Raw genomic sequence first — 26,050 nt, forward strand, 5'->3', positions numbered from 1 at the left:
TAATGAGGCAAAACACTGTTGTCTGACAGTAGTTTATAAGCTAAAATACCAGCAATTTCACCTGTCCATTAAAAAAAAATGGTGCATAAAAATAAATGACCCCACTCAGTCGCTTGAGGGTTAAAGAGCTGCTCTCTTATGTCCTCTTCTCTCATTTGGCTTGAATCCAAAACATTGCCATGGTGGTGGGGCTGTGTAGCTCAGCTTTGAAACCAAGTTTATTCAGACTCATTCTTTAAAAGATTTTGGGTAGAATTATGCAATGTTTAAGAAAAACATAATGGCAGCATTCTTATGTAAACTCAGTCAGTATATTGAGGTCAGAGATAAATGTCAGGTCCATATTTGAAGTGAAGTACCTTTATTGTCATTGTACACGTGTGTGTGTGTGTGTGTGTGTGTGTGTGTGTGTGTGTGTGTGTGTGTGTGTGTGTGTGTGTGTGTGTGTGTGTGTGTGTGTGTGTGTGTATATATATAAAAATTTGTCCTCTGCATTTAACCCATCCTAATTACAGTTAGACACAAACCGGAAACTGGAGTGTCCGGAGGAAACCCATGCAGACACGAGGAGAACGTGCAAACTCCATAAAGAAAGGGTGGGAAGCGATCCCACGACCTTCTTGCTTGCTGTGAGGCATTGGCGCTAACCAATAAGTCACTGTGCCGCCTGTCATACAGTAAGTCAATATACTGTCATTGCAGGCCGCGGTCCAATGTTAATCCAAGTTACTCATAAATAATAACTGGTTAACTGAGTAATCATGAAGAAATATTGGCTGAGGTTCACTACAAAAATGGCAGTGTGAAAATGAGGAAATGATAAGGCATAAAGGCAAGCATTCTTATTTGACCTCAGCTAGATTTGGCATGGCTCCCTTACAGGGAGCATTCTTTATTGCAGATATTGTCACATTTGAGCAGGTTTCCAGATATTGTCTATGGTGTTGTCTGAAAAGTTTGGCTTCCTATTACATTTACTAACTGGCACCTTATGTGAGTTAAAGCTCAAATTCCAGTTGAGTCTGCCATCGCAGTCACGTGTTTGTCTGTGTAGCCTACAAAATAACTCATGGGATCGGGGGAACAGATTGTCAACAAATCTGCTAGGAAAATGGGTGAGTGTTTCCAGATGATTAAAGGAGAGCTCTGTCATCTATCAACCTGGGCTCTATTTTTATATGCTCTGGGGTTCATCTTTTTGCTTGAGACAAAAATAAATTGAATTGATACAGTATTGTGTTTAGAAAGCAAATCTCATCATGGGCTAACCAGCTACATTCTGTTGTATGGGGCAAGCGAAAAACACTGTTTCACTGTTAACACTGTTAACTGTTTCCTGTTGCCAATGAACAGGTGAAAATGAGAGTTATCTGGTAGCATGTAGATGATTCCTGTGGACATGAATGTGAGCATCTTTACTATGTTTGGGGGGAGGGGGGATCACTACGCATCGCAATATTAAATTTTATGATACGATTGTTTTTGGTTTTGTTTTTTGAAGTCCATAATTATTATTCAGAATCAACTGCTGGTAGAAACTAGGTGAACATGTTGTGCCACTTTCATTCAGCAGAATGTGCAGTGTCTTGTGGACAAGATCTGAGTGTTACTTATCAACACCTTTGTTTCAGACAGACTTAAGAAAAATAATGGCTGACCATAACTGATTTCTGTTTAAATCAAATGGAATGTTAATGATTATTTAATTAAAAGAGCGGCAGCCAGAGAGTACAGAAATTAAAAAGGGGGGGGGGGGGGTATTGTGTCTTGAAACATTCGGATGTGCGGGTGTTAGTGCAGCAGATAAGTGAATATTTACTGAGGGATCCTTCAAATGGTGATGCAAGCACCAAATTTGGCACACATACTCCTTCGACATTACTCTTTTAAAAATGACGGGTACCCACGTGAACTTTCAATAGGCGGCCAAGAAGGGGTCAATTGAAGTATTACACAGGGGTCAAAATTTAAAAATGCTCCAGTCATATTGAAAGGTATTCCATATTATTTGTCTGATCATAGTTTGGACTATCTGTGAATGAATGTTCCGGAGTTATGGGGTAAAAACAGCAAGAATCAAATCATATCAAAATCAATTTTATTTATATAGCGCCAAATCACAACAAACAGTTGCCCCAAGGCGCTTTATATTGTAAGGCAAGGCCATAAAATAATTACGGAAAAACCCCAACGGTCAAAACGACCCCCTGTGAGCAAGCACTTGACAGTGGGAAGGAAAAACTCCCTTTTAACAGGAAGAAACCTCCCGCAGAACCAGGCTCAGGGAGGGGCAGTCCTCTGCTGGGACTGGTTGGGGCTGAGGGAGAGAACCAGGAAAAAGACATGCTGTGGAGGGGAGCAGAGATCAATCACTAATGATTAAATGCAGAGTGGTGCATACAGAGCAAAAAGAGAAAGAAACACTCAGTGCATCATGGGAACCCCCCAGCAGTCTAAGTCTATAGCAGCATAACTAAGGGATGGTTCAGGGTCACCTGATCCAGCCCTAACTATAAGCTTTAGCAAAAGGGAAAGTTTTAAGCCTAATCTTAAAAGTAGAGAGGGTGTCTGTCTCCCTGATCCGAATTGGGGAGAATTTTATGGTCAACAGTATCAAAAGCAGCACTGAGGTCTAACAGAACAAGCACAGAGATGAGTCCACTGTCTGAGGCCATAAGAAGATCATTTGTAACCTTCACTAATGCTGTTTCTGTACTATGATGAATTCTAAAACCTGACTGAAACTCTTCAAATAGACCATTCCTCTGCAGATGATCAGTTAGCTGTTTTACAACTACCCTTTCAAGAATTTTTGAGAGAAAAGGAAGGTTGGAGATTGGCCTATAATTAGCTAAGATAGCTGGGTCAAGTGATGGCTTTTTAAGTAATGGTTTAATTACTGCCACCTTAAAAGCCTGTGGTACATAGCCAACTAATAAAGATAGATTGATCATATTTAAGATCGAAGCATTAATTAATGGTAGGGCTTCCTTGAGCAGCCTGGTAGGAATGGGGTCTAATAGACATGTTGATGGTTTGGAGGAAGTAACTAATGAAAATAACTCAGACAGAACAATCGGAGAGAAAGAGTCTAACCAAATACCGGCATCACTGAAAGCAGCCAAAGATAACGATATGTCTTTGGGGTGGTTATGAGTAATTTTTTCTCTAATAGTTAAAATTTTATTAGCAAAGAAAGTCATGAAGTCATTACTAGTTAAAGTTAAAGGAATACTCGGCTCAATAGAGCTTTGACTCTTTGTCAGCCTGGCTATAGTGCTGAAAAGAAACCTGGGCTTCTTATTTTCTTCAATTAGTGATGAGTAGTAAGATGTCCTAGCTTTACGGAGGGCTTTTTTATAGAGCAACAGACTCTTTTTCCAGGCTAAGTGAAGATCTTCTAAATTAGTGAGACGCCATTTCCTCTCCAACTTACGGGTTATCTGCTTTAAGCTGCGAGTTTGTGAGTTATACCACGGAGTCAGGCACTTCTGATTTAAGGCTTTCTTTTTCAGAGGAGCTACAGCATCCAAAGTTGTCTTCAGTGAGGATGTAAAACTATTGACGAGATACTCTATCTCACTCACAGAGTTTAGGTAGCTACTCTGCACTGTGTTGGTATATGGCATTGGAGAACATAAAGAAGGAATTATATCCTTAAACCTAGTTACAGCACTTTCTGGAAGACTTCTACTGTAATGAAACTTATTCCCCACTACTGGGTAGTCCATCAGAGCAAATGTAAATGTTATTAAGAAATGATCAGACAGAAGGGAGTTTTCAGGGAATACTGTTAAGTCTTCAATTTCCATACCATAAGAACAGTGACAAAGGTCAATTTCAATTTGTACAGGGGTCAAAAGTTAAAGTTGCTCCAATTTTGGTAAAAAGTGATGCAAATTATTAGTTGGGTGAATACGGTTTTAAAAAGGAATAGTTTGCATCATGTATCATGCTTAGTTATCATGTTACAGGGTAGCATATGTCACATGTCATAGAATCCAATGGATGCTGATATTGTTTAACCTTTACTTTGCAAACCAAGCACGCAACACAGTCAAAACTATTCCATTTATTAATCCTATTAGTGCAACCAGTAATTTGCACCACTTTTTACCAAAATTGGAGCAACTTTAACTTTTGACCCCTGTACAAACTGAAATTGACCTTTCTCAATGTTCTTGCTGTTTTTACCCCATAACTCCAGACCATTCATTCACAGATAGTCCAAACTATATCTTTTTGGAATCTTTATGATCAGACAAATAATATGGAATACCTTTCAATATGATTGGAGCATTTTTAAATTTTGACCCCTGTGTAATACTTCAATTGACCCCTTCTTGGCCGCCTATTAAAAGTTCACGTGGGTACCCGGCATTTTTAAAAGAGTAATGTCTAAGGAGTATGTGTGCCAAATTTGGTGCTTGCATCACCATTTGAAGCATTTTTTTTCAGTTATCCGCTGCACTATGTCTTGTTTCTACACCAGCACAGCTCCTTCCACCTCTGCATCATTAGTGTAACGATGTATCATCAGGTGTTTTTTCAGCTTGGCAAAAAGTTGGGGAGCACAAGTTCTGAACTGTATGGCCAGTGTAGTAAAATATCGTGCAATTTGAGCCACTGCTGTGTGTTAGCTTGTCTGTGGATGAGCATTGTCATGTAGCAAATTGAATTTTTTTCCAAAATGAACCCACTTCAAGTGGGTACAAAGCTTTTGCAACATGCAAAGATTGTCACGAATCAGCTCGTCCACTTCGTGCTGTGCGTGTGGGGTTGTTATGACGGCCTTTCGACAGGTCTGGTAATGCAGACTCATTGTGGCTGGATTTTTGCTCTTTGAACTCCTTGCCCACCTCCTGACAGTACTGACATCAACACAGGCATCACCATAGACGGTCATTCTTCGATGACTGTCTATGTGAGCAGCAATAACAGCACGTTGTTTCAAATACACATCCATGTATGTTGCTATTTTTTACCATCTACGGTGCGCATCGAAAGCAATTCTGTGCATGCCGGAAATTGCAGGCGAAAGCTTTTGGTATTGCGATAGTCAATAAGTAATGGATTATTTTTGTACCGGTTTCACTGCGACATCTTTCTTGTTACTCAACAATCGCGCTGGAGATGGATCCTTTCAGCCAACCCTTGCAACTACCAAATGTGTGATTCTCCAGGGCAGAGGGGGTCTAGTTTTACAAAAAGCAAACATATCATGATATATTGTAACATGAAATTGCAATACTTACAGAATCACATTTCTCAAATGTTGTGATATGTATCATATTCAAAATTAAGTGTATTGTCCGAGCCCTAATGCTTACCTCACTAAATCTAAATAAACTTTTTCAGACAACAGATTATACAGTTAGCTACCTACCTCAGACTACACTCCATTTGGTGGCGCTGTGCTCCACTGAGTGTTTACAAGTAGATTGCCGAAGAGTGGTTCCATCTTACAGAGAAGAAAAAAACCCTCACGTGAGGACAAAAGGTTTATTTTCAAATAAAATTGTTGCAGTGTATGTCGAGCTACAACTGTTATTTTCACAAGCAACTGACTGATTATTTTTTCAAGTAATTTATAAGTTGGTAGCTTCATAAAATGGTGAAAAATGTTATTTTTCAGAGGACAAAATAAAACCTTAAATGTCATGTTTTGTTTAAATCCCCAGACACTCAGTTTACTGCTTGATCAGAGAAAAAAAACTCTTAACATGAACCAGAAAGAATTTACTTTTATGAGGCAGCTCTGTTGCAATGTCTATTGATTGTAAACTTTTTTTCCACTCAGCAGGTGCTGTGCAGATTTGTCAACTGTGATTGAGGCCTGATTGGACCAAGAGAGAATTCCACTATTCCCTCCCCCGACCTCCTGTTCCTGACCCCTCTGAAGTATATCTCTCGCCATGAATGAAGTTAATATAGTCAGAGAGGGCTGGCTTCACAAAAGAGGTAAATTTACAGATTTACAAGAGATAAATTCATTGTTCTCGTTGTTATTGTGAACTTCTCTGTCCAGGTGAATATATCAAGACATGGAGGCCCAGGTATTTCATTCTCAAGAGTGACGGTACCTTCATCGGCTACAAGGAGAAGCCAGATCTTAGTGACCCAAGTTCACCACCTCTCAACAACTTCTCCGTGGCAGGTGGGTTCTCCAAATAGTAAAATCACAGATAATAAATGTGGTAATTTGAACGCTTCTTTCCACTCTCTGAACATATGCAGTCTACTTTTTTCATCTTCAATTTGTAAAAATCTTAAATTTGTATCCTTCAGAATGCCAGTTAATGAAGACTGAGAGACCACGACCTAATACGTTTGTAATCCGCTGCCTTCAGTGGACCACAGTCATTGAGCGAACCTTTAATGTGGACACCAATGAGGAGAGGTAATAGTGTTCATGCAGGTGTGAATTTTGTCTAGGCAAAATGGACTGAATGAGATATTGATGAGGTGACCATCTTGGACAAAAAGACGATACTTCATAGTATTTCTTGGTATTGCACATTATTTCAGTGTTGAAGCTCATTTTCTCTTCACTCCCTTTCTGTCTGTCTACCACATATGCACAGGTTACGGCTGTCTTTCACACTACCTATTGGCAGATTGTAACTCTCGGAATGTTTCAAATTTTTTAAAATTTCTTTTTACATTGTTTACACAAAGCATACGGCTGAGGTTTGTTGGAATTCATGTAAAGCAAAGCATTCCAGAGACGTATATCATTTATAGGGTTGAGCCGGATACTCGTTTCAGTCGTTTCGTCAATATCTGTGCTCGTGCTGAAGGAAAATCCTGATTGGCTAACTGACTGTCTTCACACTCTGTGATTGGCCAGTCACTCACAGCACCTGCCCCTCCTTACACAGACACGTCTCTGCATCCAGACCTCACTCTGGCAGACACGCAGACACACACACACACACACAGACAGGAACTAATCTCTCTCTGTGCTTTGCTTGATTCTACCTCACGTTGCTCTCTCAGTACTCCTTAGGTTTTCTTCAATTCATCTCTGTTTTGGTTTGTATAATATTTAAAGTTACTTGGTGAACTTGTTTCGCAACGTACGCGGTGCATTTGGCAAGACAGAGCTGAAAACGGCTCGTGTTGTGTCGGTCACTGCCTCCACTCTGGTCGGGTTTTTTTTTTTTTTTTTTTAAACTGTTTGCTTACTCCTCGTTTGGTTGGATCATATAAAGTCAGTTGGGAAACTTTGCTCATGCTGAATGCGGTGCTTTTGAGAAGAATACAGTGAACAAGGCTAATTTCCCTGTTTGCCATTACTGGATGTTTGCATGAATCACCAAGTTTGTACAGATCATTTAAAAAATAAACAGTCTTAGAACAACCCCCCTCTGTCCCTCTCACTCAGTCACGCACACACACAAAGACACCTTAATCAACATTGTTTAACTTTGTGTGGGAAAAAATACCAAGAACATTAGGTAGTATAAATAAATAAATAATTGGGAAAAAAAAAATCACAGTTTAATCATAAATTTTAAAAAAGTTATGTCAGGGTCAAAACGCATTACCCCTTACGGATATCTATAAATGAGTGAACATGAGACCAGTAAATCTTTTGTCAGCTGCATGCAGCGGGAAGAGCAGTCTCAGAGCAGTCACCACCTCTCTCTCGACTGTCGTCGAACTGTCTTCCTGTGCACAGCGTTTTTATTAAGCAAAAGTGGCATACAAGCTGGGCGTGATGACATTGTCGGTTATTGTGAATATCATGAATAAAAGCAATGAATAGGAGCAAAACATCCTGTGCAGCTGGTGAGCTATTGCAAGCTAATATCTGTTTCCGTGGGTTTGCTGCTGTCTGCCTGTACTCCTTTTCTCCCATCAAACATCATGTCACCCGACATGACGTGAAGCCAGCCGGTGCACATCAATTCCATTGTTTCGCTGTCCTCCCACAGACACTGTCCTTGCTTCAAGGCCGTAATCCCAACAGAGACGTGCAAAACTACATGGTGCAAAAGATACATGCATGCATGTGACATGTGATGCAGAACAAACGATAATATACGTTGTGACAATATAATATATATAAGTTGCGCTGGTGATAATACAATGATATTATGATTATATTGTGATACACAGTCAGGCGCATAATTACTCTAACATTTCCCTCCTGTTTATCGTATGTGAATGCAGAACATCAGATGCTTATCACTTGTATTTGACACATTTTCAATAAGCACATCATTAAAGCATCACACATTTTCATATACCGCTCTGATACCGACAAGCTGCAGGCTCAGGTTCATGGGGTTCTTCTTGCTGTTGTTGCTTTAGGACTTGGTGCTGTAGGAAGGAACGAGTCATCACTTGAGAGAACATGCTACGAATACATGGAAGCACACAGAGCATTAGAACACAAAACATAACCAAAACAACGAGTGGTATACACGTTTTCAAAAGGAGTTGCCACCAAGTTCCTGATGTCAACCAAGACCAGAAGTCCCAGCTTTTTGAGTTCATGGTAGTCAGCACAGCGTTCCTGGTGGTTGTCATTTCAGCGATGGCCCTTTGGATGGTTCCGCTGTCTGCAGTGTTGTCCGGTATGAAGGTGCAGCATGCAGTTCCCACTAGTACGCACACACCTCTCTGTGGTGCGGTCAGAAGGTCGAGAACCATGCGATTCTGGAGCACCATCAGTCGTAGAGCGGTGAGTTCCTCCGAAGTGGCCTTTGCGAAGGTCAAGGATGAATTCATGAACTGCAGGAATTTGTATCTGGTGAATTCCACTTCTCTTCTTACAGCGGAGATCCCAAAGTTGGGAAAGAGGGCCATGGCGATGTCTTGTCCTGTGGAGAAGATGTGGTGGTCCTTCGGAATTTCTTCATAACCTCGCTTGGTCCGGCGATGAGTTGGGGTCTCGGGTTCACTCAGGTAGTCCGGTTGAGTTGGTTGGAGCTGGTCGGGTAGTTTAAGAAGACGGTCTCTCGGGATGTACACCAGAGCCTAATGCAGTATCACCAAACTGCAGACTCCAGACCAGTTTGGAGGTAGACTGGTGTATATGTTCGTGCCACACTGCCAATTGTGGTTCAACAGGGCTGTGGTACCTTTTGATGATGGAACAGTGGATGAGCAAAAACATCTATACGAGCTGTCTTTACACCACGCTCTGTCTGACATCCAAATACTGCTGACCTTGTTGAACAAGGCGAGATCTTGCCGGTACAGAGCAGCCGTCTCATTAACGTATGCACAATACGTGTAAGTAAAGTTACAGAGAAAGGGTGGTATTTTTCCTACATTGTTTGTTCCACGTCCTATTACACACCCTTCATAGATGCCATAGTGGGCGACACCCTCCATCACCTGAGGTGAGGTCGCTTGTGGCCAAGCCTGGTACACAGTGGGACGTGGTTTCTTGCACTCGAGGTTGAGTAGAGGGTCCTTTGTCTCATATGGCTGTGAGTAGTCCGCTTGTGTCATTGTCTTACCCCTGCCGGGGTACGTAGCCATCACCATCAGGCAGCCTATCTCCACGGCCTTGGGGGTAGTCGTGTAGACGTGGTGAGATGTCGATGTTGGCATACGAGCACAAACATAGCAGTTGGTCATGTTGTTGGAGATGGCGGTGTAGTTGATAAAGCGCCACCAGATATTGCCTTTGTAGCGATGCATCTGAGCATCACCAGAAAGTACTTCAGATCGACGGTGTCTGTCGTGGGGTGTTCCTCTTCTCACCCACTCTGGGGTCAGCCACCACGTGAGAAGACCAATCAATGTGAGAAATCCAATCACTATCCCACACACTAAGACCACAACACAACAGTTACTTTTGCGATGTTGGTGACCACGACGTTCTTGCTGCTGTTGTCTAGCCGGAACACGCCGTCCCATCGGAGCATCCTCCAGTAACATTGTTGCTCAGCTTACAGTGTCACCAAAACACCTCTCACTAAATGAGTAGGGATCAGGTGGTTGCTTCATTGACGTTGAGACGAATCATCCCTAAACGGTGAAACCCCTTTGTAGTCAGACTTCCCCACTACTCGTTGGAGGGTCTGGCACACACTGTAGCTTACAGTGGATTAGGTGGATCCAACTGGGTCGCACGGCGATTTTCACAGCGGTGGGTGTCGTCAGCAGCACTTGGTATGGCCCCTCCCAGCGTGGGCTGGACCAGCACTTTCTTTTGATGACCTTTATGAACACCCAATCACCGGGCTGAACCAGTGGACTGTCCTGTGGGGACAAAGAATCAGATGGCAGTAAATTCGCTTTTGACACATCTTTCTGTTGTAGTAATTTTCTCATATAATCGGCTAATGTGGTCTCTTCGTCAGCAATGTCTAAGTCTTTTGGGAACACTGGTAACCTATAAGGTTTACCATATAAAACTTAAAATGGTGTGAGGCCCGCTCCTGCTGGTGTGATACGCATATAGAGTTTAACCAGGTCCAAACATTCTGGCCATGGCCTTCTCGTTTCCTCCATGCATTTTTTGAGTCTGTTTTTAACAGTTCCATTGGTTCTCTCAACCAACCTTGCACTTTGTGGGTGATAGGCACAATGGTTTTTCAAAGTTATTTGCAAATTACCTGCCATCCTTGATATCACATTATTTACAAAATTTAGTGTTGTACTCTGTAGATGTAATCATCACTGAGTTTGTAAAAAGCCTAAGATTATGTGTCTATTTTTATTAATGTAGCCTTTCTTTCATTGGAAAACAAGACATTGTGGCTTTGAATGGATTTACAATAATTCACACAAGAATATAAGTTGACTTTTTATTAATGTAGCCTTTCTTTCATTGGAAAAATGAAATGGCTTTGAATGGATTTACAGTAATTCACAAAAGAATATAAGTTGACTTTTTATTAATGTAGACCTTCTTTCAATGGAAAAAAGACATTGTGGGTTTGAATGGATTTACAGTAATTCACACAAGCATTTAAGTTGATTTTTTATTAATGTAGCCTTTCTTTCATTGGAAAACAAGACATTGTGGCTTTGAATGGATTTACAGTAATTCACACAAGCATATAAGTTGATTTTTTTATTAATGTAGCCTTTCTTTCATAGGTAAACAAGACATTGTGGGTTTGAATGGATTTACAGTAATTCACACAAGCATATAAGTTGACTTTTTATTAATGTAGCCTTTCTTTCATTGGAAAAAAGACATTGTGGCTTTGAATGAATTTACAATAATTCACACAAGAATATAAGTTGACTTTTTATTAATGTAGACTTTCTTTGATTGGAAAAAAGACATGGCTTTGAATGGATTTACAGTAATTCACAAAAGAATATAAGTTGACTTTTTATTAATGTAGACCTGCTTTCAATGGAAAAAAGACATTGTGGGTTTGAATGGATTTACAGTAATTCACACAAGCATATAAGTTGACTTTTTATTAATGTAGACTTTCTTTCGTTGGAAAAAAGACATTGTGGCTTTGAATGGGTTTGCAGTAATTCACACAAGCATATAAGTTGACTTTTTATTAATGTCGACTTTTTCACTGAAAAAAGACATTGTGGCTTTGAATGGATTTACAATAATTCATGCTGGAATATAAGTTGACTTTTTATTAATGTTGACTTTCTTTCATTTGAAAAATGACATTGTGGCTTTCAATTGATTATAGTAATTTACACAAGAATATAAGTGACATTTTTACTATAAGGTATGTTATTGATATTTTACCATTATTTTCAAAATATTCTAAAAGCTTTAGCTGGGGTTTTTTGAAATTCTATAACAGTCTTTTCAGTCTTCATGAATTTCATGTAGTTTAATTGAGTTACTGCATAATTTGGTTTACAGTTAAAAGGAAAAAACATTCCAGGTCCTACTTCCATGATATATTCTGTTATTTCAACATTATCATTGACAGTTTAAATGAAAGGTTGAGTCTAAGATCATTTAAATATGCAGTTCTTTTGAGATTTTTCTTCCAGGAGATGCTGAAAATGTATCATTAGATGCAAAATTAATTTGGTTTCTGGGGCCCTGCACTTCCTAGACCCCGGCTCCTGCAGGACTGCGCCTCCAGACCCCCTGCAAATTTTCCTCGGATTTCGCAATTTTTATTTCACAGCCCTGAGTGAACGTTGTTGACGTGATCTCTCGTAGTCTGCAGGCTCTTGCAGAATGTTCACAAGCTTCTGTTTGCTAAAGATTATGCAAAATATTTGAATTTAAATGTAGAAATGATTGGGATTTTTGCTTCTCAGAGAGGAGTGGATGCGTGCGATTCAGTCTGTGGCAAACAATCTGAAGATGCGTGAACAGGAAGAAGAAGAACCAATGGATGTGTTTGGCTCACCCAGTGAAAGCAGCCTAGAAGAGATGGAAGTGGCGATATCTAAGAGTCGCACCAAAGTGGTAAGTGGATCAGATGTTACGGTCAAACACCAGTCGAGTTTGATTTGAAACACTCATTATCATAGTGGGGTTTATTTTTATGCAAGGGATTGTAGTTGTTGATTCATCTTTAGACTCTAGTCTTTATTATTGTCCAGGTAAAACAGAACTCTGTCATTTCCATACAATAGAAGTACAATAAGTGTCTGCAATTATATTTTCCTCCCATCCAGTTCAAAATGATTCATTATTTGCCCTTCTCATACTTGCTGGTGATGTAATTGGTTTACTTAATGAGTAAGGTTAGCTAGCTTTTAGTGTTCATAAACTTTTTTGTCTGAAAATACCTTTAACAAACATGAGCGAGAGTCATTTTGAACTTTTTTTTTCCCAATGATTTGAATAGTAGTTACTGCTGACAGACATTTTTCCTCAATGCCTGGTCCCCCCATCCCCTTTCATTGAGGGGAGTGCAAAAAAAATGTAGTCTTAGACTTTTAGTGAGTCATGCTTAATATGGTTTGTGGGCTGTTATCAAAATGATTACGTTTCAGGGCGTAATCACTTAATTAAATTGTTTTTTTTACTTTGACAAAGTCATGCATGCAGTAATACCAATAACGTAATAAAAATTTCCAAAGTGACATACACAATACAAACGGGGGCAGTCTGTTTTTTGTTGCTGTGTTTTTAATTGATAGTGACTGTTGTGCCTTGAGGTGAGTCACTCTAAACAGACTGTGTGTGTGTGTGTGTGTGTGTGTGTGTGTGTGTGTGTGTGTGTGTGTGTGTGTGTGTGTGTGTGTGTGTGTGTGTGTGTGTGTGTGTGTGTGTGTGTGTGTGTGTGTGTGTGTGTGTGTGTGTGTGTGTGTGTGTGTATATATTCCCCTAATTACTTTGTGCAGTGTGTGTGTATGTTAAATAATTAATTTGCATTTTATTGCTTGAAATAAGTATTTGATAGAACAGAAAAACAAACCTTAATATTTCATACAGAAACTTGTTTGCGATTGCAGAGGTCAGACTTTTCCTGTAGTTCTTGAACAAGTTTGCACACACTGCTGCAGGGATTTTGATCCACTGCTCCATACAGAGCTTCTCCAGATCTTTCAGGTTTCGAGTTTCAGCTCCCTCCAAAGATTTTTTTTTTATGTGGCTAGGCCATTCCAGGACCTTGAAATGCTTCTTACGGAGCCACTTCGTAGTTGCCCTGGCTGTGTGTTTTAGGTCATTGTCATGCTGGAAGACCCAGCCACGACATAGTGTGTTATTAATGTAATCTTTGCGGCTGTGGTCCTAGCTCTCTTCAAGTTGTTGACCAGATCCTCCCATGTAGTTCTGGGCTTTCTCACTTGCATGGAGCTCCAGACTGAGGAAGATTGACAGTCATTTTGTGTTTCTTCCATTTTCTAATAATTGCACCAACAGTTGTTGACTTCTCACCAAAATGCTTGTCTATTGCCCTGTAGCCAATCCCAGCCTTGTGCGGGTCTACAATTTTGTCCATGGTGTCCTTAAAACAGCTCTTTGGTCTTGGCCATGGTGGATAGAGTTATGGTTAGGGGTCCGGATGGGACCGGACCGTTACAGGTGATGGACTTAAACGCTGGGAGCAAGAAACAGAACTTGTTGTGAATGAAAAGAGATATATTTACAATAAATCTATGTACAATACTGTGCTGGTTAAACGGCCTGCTGAGCCAAGACAGGGCCCGCTTGTAGCAGTTGAACATCTGGGAGCTGAAGTGCACACACGGACAGACTTTGGAGTCTGAGAACAAGCAGGAATCCTGGGGTATATGGGAAGTGAATCCGGAGCCAGATGGGCGCACAGAGCCGAGGACAGGAACTAGGACAACAGAGGAGAACAGAGGTGAGGGCTTCAACTCTTAACACTGAAGCCAAGGAGTTCACTGTAGGCTTAAAACAGGAATGTTCACTGTTCTGGAAATAATGTTCACAGTCTAGAAAATAAAGTTTGCTGTTCAGGAGTTGTTCACAGTTGAGTATGAGTAATTTCGGAGGTCAAGTGCTGCGCATCTGGATGCAGTTCCAGTTAAGCAGGACCTGACTTTAGAAATGATTTGGAAAGTTCTTAGTGGTTCAATATCAGAGTTCACACAGTTCTAGGAAAACAGTTCTTGGAAATAGTTGTTGATACTAGTTCTTGAAACAGTTCTTAGAGCCAGTTCTTGGAAACGGTTCTTAGACAAGCACAGTCACTGACAGGAACAGAGTGAGAGCGGGATCTCACAGAACATGAAGGAACTTAACTGAAGTGTGGCAGAGCTACGCGCTCTGTAGCTGAGAGCTGGAGAGTTCCGCAGTGATGTGGTGCAGATAGTCGTGGAGCCAGGAGCATATGTGACATGGAAACCGTGCAGGAAAGTGTCTGGAAGCAACAGAGAAATCAACAAGCTCTAATATGGGAATTAGAGTTGGCCAGGTTACCTTGAAACAAGCTACGAAAAGCTCCCATGCCTGAGCGCATGGAAGTGGCAGGAAATACGAGGTCAAGCTCATGGAATCTCATGCATGATGCGATGCAAGAATCTGGCTTCATGGCATGGGAAACCAAGAATCCGACAGTGAATAAGCTGAAAGCCTGGGTTTAAGTAACCCGCTGCTGATGAGCCGCTCAGGTGATGGGGAGCAGGTGTTCCTCGACTCTGCAGTGCGTCATCTGGGGGAAAACTAACAAACTACACACAACGTTTTAAAAAAGGAAAGGAGAGAGGCAGACAAAGACACACCATGACATAGGGTGGAGTGTGATTAAACAGGTATCTTTTATACAGGTAACGAGTTCAAACAGGTGCAATTAATACAGGTAAAGAGTGCAGAATAGGGGGGTTTCTTAAAGAGAAACTAACAGGTCTTTGAGAGCCAGAATTCTTGCTGGTTGGTAGGCGATCAAATACTTATTTCATGCATCCATCCATCCATCCATTTTCTTCCGCTTTATCCGGACTCGGGTCGCGGGGGCAGCAGCTCAAGCAAAGCCGCCCAGACCTCCCGATCCACACACACCTCCCCCAGCTCCTCCGGGGAAACCCCAAATGGAAATTAATGATTTAAAAATCATACAGTGTGATTTTCTTCTTTTTTTTTTTTTTTTTTTTTTTAGATTCTTTCTCTCACAGTTGAAGTGTACCTACAATAAAAATTACAGACCTCTTCATTCTTTGTAGGTGGGAAAACTATCAAAATGAACAGTGGATCAAATACTTATTTGCCTCACTGTATATATGTTTGTGTCTGCGTGTGTGCGTACATGCGTACGTGTGTGTGTCTGTACACCATACTGCCTGTTAACCTGTTTAGTCTGCTGTACCAAGAAAAAAAAAACTTAAGAATTTCTTTTAACACATAAGACCCACAAATATTATTTGATGTTCAGGTGTCTTCACTAGTTGCATATTATAGTGTAAAATGTCCAATGTTTAATTCATATTTCAGTTTTTTCACTTCTCAGACTATGAGCGACTTTGAGTATCTAAAGCTGCTTGGCAAGGGCACATTTGGGAAGGTGATCCTGGTCAAAGAAAAGTCCACCGGGGTACATTATGCAATGAAAATACTGCGCAAAGAGGTCATCATTGCCAAGGTTAGAACTGATGTTTTCTGTTCTATGCATGAGGATACCGCCTTCTGTTTGGCAGTTTAATGTGTGTTTTGTGTGTAGATGCATCTTCTGTACTTTGTACACACTTGGCACTTAACACCCACCGTAGGTATGCCCTCGCGACTAGATGAGCTGACTAGGTGTTAGGTTGTTTGGTGTGTATGTGTGTCCTTTTTCTTCGTAATGGCAATGCTTCATGCTTGATGTTTGATATTCAGAGTGTGTGTACATTATGGTGACAAAACAGAGATGACATATATAAATATGCTTATTGGTTTGCTAACTTATTGATTCCAACAATGATGAATCAAGAATGCTTAATCCAGTAAGTCATCATAATGTGTGCATATTACGTGAACGCAAATATTACTATGGACAAATCTTGTGGAAACAGAGCAGTGTGATGATGCATGTAATATTTGGGGTGTATAATACTGCATATTACGGTGTTAGCAGTATAATATATATACATGGCATGTAGCAATTAATCGATACGAATTGGTATCTAGATACAAACGTGTGCGATGCAAGTGCATCAATTCATTCAGTTGACGGGTGAAATTGCGATGGATCCCTCGCTGCTTGCATCCGTTTTGTTTTGTTTTTTTTCCGATGCACATTGAATGAACCACAGGCAGAAGCCAGAAAGCACATTTCTACCACAACGAAAATGACGATATCGGTAGCCTTTTTGCTTTAACAATTCTTTTATTGGTCCTTCAGTTTGGGACACCGGAGCAGCTGTTGTTTTTGAGGGTGTTTATCAGGAAATGATCATTTGTCTATGTTGATTGCAGATTGCAGCAGGTCTGCTTTAAATAATGAAGCAGCGCTTCAACCCGGTGTTCGCTCTTCCAGCGGCAGGTCCGCGATGTCTTCATTAAACCTTCTCCAACCCATTTAAAGATGTCAATCGTGAGTCATCTGTGTGTGGATTAAAGTCACAAAGTGAGACTCTTGTCTTGTGGGCAAGAAACAATAATCGTCCTGCATTCCACACCAGTTTTACGTGATGGTTCTCTGGTGTGAGCACCAGCTAGTGCATAAACTGAAGTTGTCCATCAGGTAATGGAAATAATAATAATAAAATCCTCTGTTTTGTGGGACTAAGTGCACAGCTGCAAAAAGCTGCACAGATTTTGGTCAGAATTAATCATTTCAGAGCAAATTACTGTTTTAAATCAAATGACACCTCTTTCCAAACGTTATAATACAAACAAACTACAACTGACCAAAACCATTTTTTTTTTCTCTCCCAAAATGAGACTTCCTCCATTTCTTTTGAATTACATCCTGACGTGCAGCTCAGAGTCTATGGAGTTACATTTGTGTCATTAATATCTGAAAGGAAATGCTTTTGACAAAAACTACAGATTTTGTTTATTTCTATTTATGTCCAGAGATCAAGGATCCAGTGAACAATTTCATACTTATTTACTTTAAGACTCAAAATGTTGTAGAAAACCTGTAAAGTCTACTTTTTAATACACAGAAAATTCACAAGAGGTATTGATAAGGGAACTGCTAATCAGATTGATAAGCAAAATCGATAATGGCATCGATATCGATAAAACCTTATCAATACCAATCATTAATCGTATTGCATCGCATTGTATGGAATTGAATCGCCATCAAATACATATCAAATCGCATCGAATCAGGAACGGGTGAATTGTATCGCATTGTAGCGTCATGTATCGCTATATGTATCATATCGCTGGTAAATATTGCAGATTTAGCAGGATCAGGTATGAGGTTATACTAATTACATCTTGTGAAGTTTTGATGTGGCACTCGGCATGGCAAGTGGGTTATGTTCTGTCTTTAGAATGAAAAAAAATTCCCGTCTTTCACTCAAGTACCTTCTTGATGATCAGTGTTTCTGAAAGTAGTGTGTGTTTGCAGGATGAGGTGGCTCACACAGTTACAGAAAGCCGAGTGCTACAGAACACGAGACATCCCTTCCTCACGGTGAGTACCATGAATCTATTTGTGCCTTATATGACTAATTATTTGTCATGTATGGACTTATTCTATAATTTAAACAATTCACTGATTGGACCAGAAGCTTTCATTGCTTCTCCACTGGGCAGGTGTTTGCAAAAATGGATAGGAAACTTTCTCTGAAGTTGTGTTACAGAGTACAGAAAGAATTTAATCCTTCACTGTTCCTTGTTATTATGCTTTTGTGATGAATGTGGTTTTTGCTTCAGACCCTGAAATACGCTTTCCAAACCCACGATCGGCTGTGTTTTGTGATGGAGTACGCCAACGGTGGTGAGGTACATCTTGCACATGTGACACATGGGTGCATAAATGTCTTGTGGTCTCTTGAGACTTGTCACACTCACACATGGCGATTTGCTCTCGCGTCTTTCAGCTATTCTTCCACCTGTCAAGGGAAAGAGTGTTCACAGAAGACCGGGCACGCTTCTATGGGGCTGAGATTGTTTCAGCACTTGAGTATCTCCATTCACGTGACGTTGTTTACCGTGATCTAAAGGTGCATATGCACTTCCTTTTTGTGTTTATTTGGCATTTGTGGTAATGATTCATATTGGTGGTGGTGTTATTTCTTGCTACAAGAATTTAATGTTGGATTAATAATGTTCTATCTTCAAAACTGCATAAGTTTTTATCTTAAATGAATTGATTAGCTTTCATTTATATTATTTAATGAATATATTTAAAATGTATATAAATCATCCTAGCCATGATCGTTGGGACTATACTTATTTTGTGTGTCATATTTGCACTCAGCTGGAAAATCTGATGCTGGACAAGGATGGCCACATTAAAATCACAGATTTTGGTTTGTGTAAGGAGGGCATCACTCCTGATGCCACCATGAAAACCTTCTGTGGAACACCTGAGTACCTGGCACCTGAGGTAAAAAAAAAAAAAGCACTGACCATTACACATACCAGAGTTAACATTAACGCATGTCTGATTGTCTAGGACTAGTAAAAATTCTGATTAGACAAGTAAAGTTGCTAGTGCAGTTGGCTGATGGGTCATGAAATTTTGGTGTACTATCAGACCTGAAAGTAATCCTTTCCAGGTTGGGTTAGATTAACACCTTGCAATTAAACAGTGCTGTGCGTACATCATGCACTGTGTATTGGTGGCAATATGAACATCCATGCCTAGTGTTGGTTCATTTTCGAAGGGAATGCCAGCAAGGAAGAGTGCATCTGCTTCAATGTTTCCATTGGCAACAAAAGAGAAAGCTGCCAGAGTGGTGGCCTCATTAAAGTGTCATGTGGTGTGAATGCCGAGACTTCCAGCAAGTTGGTTCATCAAAAAGCTTTGTGACCTGAAGTTTCATTTGCCTGCTCATTGGAGCCTGATCCAAAAGTGCAAAGCACATTATCTGATTACTGCTGGAGGTCACACAGCACAGTTTCTGTGGACATGCAACAGCAGGCAATATTATTGACAAAATAGATTGAAAGAACAGCTCCAAAATTTTAATGTTCTAGATTGATTATCTATTTTCAGTATACTTCATTCTGAATGTGTATATTCCAGTGTGATGTACTTGCACACAGATGTGCATACTTGCACGTTATTTTCAAATATTACTTGTCTCATTTCAAAGCCTCAGATATTATTTTGAGACCTTTCGCCATAAATCATGACATGCATATTCACTTCTGTCATTATAAGTATTACATTTTACACACCCACCTGCCTTTTGTCATGAGCTTGACCTGTTTTTTCAAGGCACCCATTTTGTGATTGGCAAGTGTGATTTGTTAACACAACGCTTTTGTCTTGTCAAGAAACTTTCTTGTTTTTAACTTGTTCCGTTTGCTCAGATTTATTCTTTTCTGTCTTGAGATTAACTGGTTTTTGCCTTGTGTTACACCAAGCATAAATTAGGAAAGTATAAAATAAAAAGCATTAAGTTACTTTAACCTGTTTTAGAACTGCTTTAAATACTTCAAGGCCAAAGTTAAATTTTGTGGTATACTATGGGAAACTGATTAAATTTTACACACAGATTAAAATGCCTATATTTTGGACAAAATGTGTAAATGGTTTCTAGAGTTCTCTTACAGAATAAATGGTTAATCATTTGCTTATGCGTGCTCATCTGTAGGTTTAGCTATGTTGACATTTTTCATTGTTTGTATTTTAGTAAAAGTAAGCAAATTGAGCATGCTACTGGACAGCAGACCAGAGTTTGATTTCAACATTGACCCCAGTGAAAGTTTATTAAACAACTCAAGACTCTTGTGTCAGAATCACACACAACGAAGAGAAATTTTGACAAAAACACTTTCGTCTTCAGTGTAATTTATGAGTTCAAAGTTAGATGAGATTAGAAAAACTTTATTAACCTCCAAGGGGAAACTTAATTGCCACCATACAGTTAATACATAGACAAACCAGGCAACACAATAAAATACATACATAGAATAAAAGCATGATAAATTTCAGTGGAGCAGCAAAAACTAAAAGTGTTAATTAAAAAGCTGACTTCTGCTGGGGGAAAAAGACCTCCTGAAACTTTGAGTAAAACAGTGAGGCATCAGGTGCCGCTGACTGAAAGAGCTTTTTAAGGCTGCTAAAGACATTGTGAAAAGGTTGGCTTTCAAAGAGCAAAACAGTATTCAATGTGGTCCTCATTCTTTTTTCTATAATGACTTCAAGTGAGTCCAGATTAAAGGCCCCTTCATACATAACACGAATGAGGCCGATTAGCACACAGAGGATTGGAATGGAGCTCGTCAAAAATCGGAGCCACACTCAAATGCCTCGTACAGCAGTCGGCACAACCATTCGGCCACAGCACATGCACTCCACATTCGTGTCGCACTCGTGATGAAAACCAAATCAAACGGCATCAAGATGAGGTTGTACTGCTATCTGACTGTGGTCACAACATTCGTACTGCATGCCGTATGCAGGTCGGACCATTCGGACCACGGTCTGGGAGCTGCGCAAAATGATCGGCCACATTGAACTCTGGCCGAATGTCATGAACGAGCTAGCCTTCACACCAGCAGCTGAATGAGGGCGAATGGCGGTCAAGTGGCCATTTGAAGCATGCTCGACCAGAATCGAGGTGCTACCCACGAACTTCCAATAGCAGTCATGGTGCAATTACAAAATGTGGGCTTATTCATGCCGCCAGCACGAATTTTGTGCCCAGAAGGCCACTATGGAGGTGCAGTCGAGGTGGTGACAGCTCAAACGGCGGTCAGTGTGTTGTGTCTGACCCCGAGCAACACAAATGGCGTGTGAGTGTGTCATGCTCCCCCCTGCAACAGGAATGCCATGAGAGTGTGTGCCCCCCCTCCCCCCAAAACCGCGATCCAACATTGTCGAGATGTGGCCGAGGTGGCAAAAGCTTGAATGGCACATCTGGGCGGCTGTCATGTCCATGATGGAACAGCTGACAGCTGTAGAACACCCATCATGGCATATCCAGCATGTCCCGCTGGAGGTGGAATCACCGGCCAGCAGTGTGACCACCCCACCACAACAGAGATAAAAATAAAAACCCAAATGTTCCAGCTGCGTGTCACAGCGCCGGGTGTCACGGACACCACCCACGCAGCAGCCTGTACTGTACATCCCGGTGACAGCTCCCACCGTCAGCTCACAAAAATGTCCTCCCATATGAATCCCATATAGATCCCATATGACGTGGCGTCCCGCGGCCAGCGCACCATACGCCCGGACAGCCATGTCACGTGACAGGTGATCGCTGATGATCACGGCCCAGGTGTGCCCACCGCGGCGATCAGATGATGCCAGTGCACTAGAGCAGGGGTGGCCAAGTTCGGTCCTCGAGAGCCACATTCCTGACACTCAGTTGTCTCCCTGCTCCAACACACCTGAATTCAATGAAAGGCTCATTAAAAGTCTGCTAACGAGTCTTTCATTGGATTCAGGTGTGTTGGAGCAGGGAGACAACTAAGAGTGTCAGGAATGTGGCTCTTGAGGACCGACCTTGGCCACCCCTGGGCTAGAGAATGACATTTTTCGTGAATTCCCGTGGGTCACGTGATTCCCGTGGGATTGGAGCCAAAATTTTATCAATCCCGTGATTGGGATGGGACGGGAATAAAAATGAACGGGAGCGGGCAGGATCGGGAATGCCAAAAATAGATGATGATTTTCATCTATTTAAAACAACCAAAACGCGTTCACACCGGGCGTGATCAGATGCTACAAATTTGCGGGGGTCGCATGGCGACAGACGCGCCTCCTTCGCCCGGTGTGTTGCTCTGCTTTTGCTGTGAAAATTCGCCCCGGAGCGTCATCAAATAGGAGGAGCTTCCATTCCGCTCGCCGGCTCCGGTTGTCAGTCAAGTTAACATGACGGACCTTGATCACACGGAGCAAGTTGTTGTGGAAAGCTCCCAATACAGAGAGTATCATTATTTGCTCCAGGAGCTGAGTCTGGATGACGGCTGCTTTCAGCTGTTTTTCCGCCTCTGCAGGACCCAACTTGAGGACCAACTGTCCCGTTTACGCGCGCACATGTAAACAATTAAAAAAAAAAAAAAACTCTGCTGCTTGCTGCTGCTCGCTCTTCCACCAAAAAAAACTGTCATAATTGTGTTTAGAAACCAGTCACCATTTGTTTTATTATACATCTGTGTAGTTAATTAATAAAATATTCTCCACAGACGATTCGCTCACGCGCGCACGTAAAAAAAAAGAAACTCCACTGCTTGCTGCAGGGCTGCTCCTCGCTCTTTCCCAAAAAAACTGTCATAATTGTGTTTAGAAACCAGTCACCATTTGCTTTATTATACATCTGTGTAGTTAATTAATAAAATATTCTCCACAGACGATTCGCTCGTGCGCGCACGTAAAATAATAAGAGAAAGAAACTCCGCTGCTTGCTGTGGTGCTGCTGCTCGCTCCAAAAACTCTGTCTTAATTGTGAAATAAAGGACAAAAGAGACATAAGTCCTGCTCACAGGCTGCTACCAGATACAGGACATGTTCACATCTTCAGTCAAACTCCAGACATCTCCACGTCACTACATATTCAGTCCCTGATTGATCATCACGGCGCGAGACATACGGGAGTGGGATGGGAGTGGGACTGATTTTGAGTGGGAGCGGGATGGGATTGGGAGTCATCTTTACAGGAGTGGGATGGGATGAGATTTTTTTTTTTTTTTTACTCCAGTCCAGGATTGGGACAGGATGGGATTTTTTTTCTGGGAACGGGATGGGACGGGAGTGAAAATCCACTCCCGTGTCATGCTCTACAGTGCACGTGGGAGCACCCAAGCCGTCAGATTATCACACACGCGTTGACCAAGATGATCATCATGTTGCACCTGACCACTGTGTCATCCCAACTCAAAGGTGGAGAACACATATTGTTTCATGAGGAACATCACCTCTTAACATGCCACCCCGATGCACATGTGCCGGCAGGCTCTCCTGACATGGGGAAAAATAAAAACAGCTCACCAGCCCTCTGTACCTCCCGTGACACGTGATCACAATGTCCACACAGTCTCTGGCCGTCATGTGACAGCCTGAATGACAGACTGACAAGCCATGCGTGTACCAGTGTGGGCAGCTTATTTGCCCCACATTCTGAAGAGGGGAAAATCATGAGCCCATTCATGTGAGCGCTTTACTGCTCCAGACAGGGGCCATGTCATCATGTTGTACCTGGCCGCTGTGTCATCGCAACTCACAGCTGAAGAACACATCATCCCATGTAGAACCTACAGCCCTCTACCAGCCACCGTGATGCACATGTGGCGGCAGGCTCTCATGGCATGGGGAAAGATGACAACACATATCACCTTTCAAACGCATTTAGCTGCGCTTCAGACATCATCAGCCAGGCTGCCCCATTTGAAAATATCTGTCTGATGATTTGAACGGCCAGCTGGCGAGGCAGCTGTCACGTCCACCATGTGGGTTATAGTCCACATGACGCAGTGTCCTTCAACATGCCAGAGACACCTGGATGCATGGATCCTCCGTGTGCTGATGTGTACATGATGTGAGTGCATCATTTCATTAAGTCCTTGTTTACTTCCATGTGCATGGTTCATGAACAAAAGGAACAGGACAATAATTATTGTATTCTCTGCTCTTTATAACAGGAATTAAATATTTTAACAGACAAAAAGAAATCCATCCATCCTCAATTCCAACACAGACGCTGTCACCAAGTCATCGAACGTCAATTAAACATCATTACCAGTGACACAATTGTCTTACATTTAAACAGTACATTCATTGTTTTTATGATGTTCTGTGAGCTCTCATTATTTTGTCCTTACACATTTTCTTCGATTTATGAACATTTGTACAGCATGCTGTGTGAGCGCGATGTTGTATCATGCCTCTCACATGGTTGCACTGTGTTCGTGCGTGTGCACACAAGCGTACACGAAACCACGGGATCATACAGCATCTGTACACGGCTGTCCGACTGTTTGTCACTCCCAACTGCAGCTGGAATTTTCCAGGTTTCGCCCATTTGGCCTGATTCGCGCAACTTCATGTTATGTGTGAAGGGGCCCTGATGCCAGTCACAGAGCCAGTTTTTTTTTTAATCAATTTGTTGATTCTGTTTTTATCATCGTTGCTGATGTGGTTTACTTGCCACAGTTGAGATAATGTTCATGAAATGTTGATGCAATAGTCTATCCTCTGTTCTTCCGCAGGTCCTAGAAGATAATGACTATGGGCGGTCTGTGGACTGGTGGGGTCTGGGTGTGGTCATGTATGAGATGATGTGTGGCCGCCTGCCTTTCTACAACCAGGACCATGAGCGTTTATTTGAGCTCATCCTCATGGAGGAGATCCGCTTCCCCAGGAACCTGTCGCCAGAAGCCAAATCCCTGCTGGCTGGCTTGCTCAAGAAGGATCCCAAACAGAGGTATTTAGATTGCGTGTCCCCTTTGCTTGTGTTGGATATATCTACGTTATTCTTATATGATTTGCTTTGGATTGACAGGTTAGGTGGAGGTCCTAATGATGCCAAAGAAGTCATGAGTCACAAATTCTTTGTTACCATCAACTGGCAGGATGTGGTACAGAAGAAGGTAAAGTGCAGCATTGTTAGACTATATGTGAAATTGATACTTCCTTTTCCACAGGAAATAGTACAGGAGACACACTGTTCCCACTGAAAATACACTGACACTAGTCATATGTATGAAATGTAACTGTGCTGCTTTTTGAAAGCCAGCTGCGACTGATGTCTGAGATATGAAATTAAAACAAGTATGTCCTATTCAAGAAATGATCTCAGCAGGGCCAAGCGGTGGTGTCGCTTCCATTAGCCACCAAATTGCACAGTTTGATGTAACAAATTGAAAATACTCTTAAAGTAGACCTGCTTTGAAATAAATGTGGTCAGATCTCAGAAAGAAGTAGTTGATATGTATAAGACCCTTATGAATGCAATAAAGTAAATCTGCAAGCACAAATTTGTAATTCAGCTTAGAAATCTTCATTTAAAAATGACAAATTTGCAGCTAAAATTTGGCCCTCCACGAAAACTGTTTGTACATCCGGGACATTGCCGTGATGTAAGAGAGAAGACAGAATGCTACTGCCTTCAGTCCGATCCTGCGCGTTGAGTGAATGCAATACTAGCTATTTCTAAATTCGAATGCTTGAAAATGACTGCCGAATTGTCGGACAATGAGATCGATCTCGACATGGAAGTCGACATAGACATAAGATCCTGATGATCTTAGCAGTAGCTCGGATAGCTCAAATAGTGACCAAGATGATGGTGATATCGGAGAATTTGATGAGGAAAATGACGGCGGAGATCAAGGTGGAGAAGCAGCGAGGCTGGCAGACACACAGCTAATACCCTACCAGCACAAACCAGAGCTGTGAGGGGAGGAAGCCGCTGATCCAAGCACCGAAGTGTGGGGTGAACCAGCAGATCCTGGTTTCAACATCCAAAAGTAAGCTGCAATGAATGTGAGATACAGCTCTGCATGCTCAGATCAGCGGCGACATCGACATCGGGCGACGTTCTTCCCTGACCCTTACTGTCCAGCTTACTGGACTGGTAAGCATTGAAAGCTGAGATAGACATGTCCAACTTG

At 41.6% G+C, this 26,050-nt stretch overlaps 2 protein-coding genes across 4 annotated transcripts in view; one reads left to right on the top strand and one right to left on the bottom strand.

The window, feature by feature from the left end:
• LOC117517694 (RAC-beta serine/threonine-protein kinase-like) overlaps positions 1–26,050 on the top strand; it is a 41,394-nt gene that overhangs the window by 1,653 nt on the left and 13,691 nt on the right. Inside the window, exons 1-12 of one of the 3 annotated variants that reach the window (XM_034178818.1) lie at positions 533–677; positions 5,801–5,961; positions 6,029–6,157; positions 6,289–6,400; positions 12,226–12,376; positions 15,831–15,962; positions 17,886–17,951; positions 18,194–18,262; positions 18,361–18,483; positions 18,741–18,869; positions 24,647–24,861; positions 24,940–25,027. In XM_034178818.1, the coding sequence (XP_034034709.1) occupies positions 5,916–5,961; positions 6,029–6,157; positions 6,289–6,400; positions 12,226–12,376; positions 15,831–15,962; positions 17,886–17,951; positions 18,194–18,262; positions 18,361–18,483; positions 18,741–18,869; positions 24,647–24,861; positions 24,940–25,027 (1,260 nt within the window). In that variant the 5' untranslated portion in view covers positions 533–677; positions 5,801–5,915. Of the gene's footprint in view, positions 1–532; positions 678–5,800; positions 5,962–6,028; positions 6,158–6,288; positions 6,401–12,225; positions 12,377–15,830; positions 15,963–17,885; positions 17,952–18,193; positions 18,263–18,360; positions 18,484–18,740; positions 18,870–24,646; positions 24,862–24,939; positions 25,028–26,050 lie in introns of those variants that run through there. The other 2 variants (XM_034178816.1, XM_034178817.1) reach the window with 2 other exon arrangements.
• On the bottom strand, positions 7,646–13,467 carry LOC117517696. Its single transcript, XM_034178819.1, has 2 exons — positions 13,335–13,467; positions 7,646–10,224 (listed from the first exon to the last, which is right to left on the bottom strand). Exon 2 carries the CDS (start codon positions 9,898–9,900, stop codon positions 8,989–8,991), a length of 912 nt encoding a protein of 303 aa, XP_034034710.1. The 5' UTR covers positions 9,901–10,224; positions 13,335–13,467; the 3' UTR covers positions 7,646–8,988.

The sequence above is a fragment of the Thalassophryne amazonica genome, chromosome 9 (assembly GCF_902500255.1).
Source record: "Thalassophryne amazonica chromosome 9, fThaAma1.1, whole genome shotgun sequence".
Lineage (NCBI taxonomy): Eukaryota > Metazoa > Chordata > Actinopteri > Batrachoidiformes > Batrachoididae > Thalassophryne > Thalassophryne amazonica.

Coding starts and splice junctions, on each gene's coding strand:
- LOC117517696 (XM_034178819.1), bottom strand. CDS start 9,900: ATGTTACTGGAGGATGCTCCGATGGGACGGCGTGTTCCGGCTAGACAA.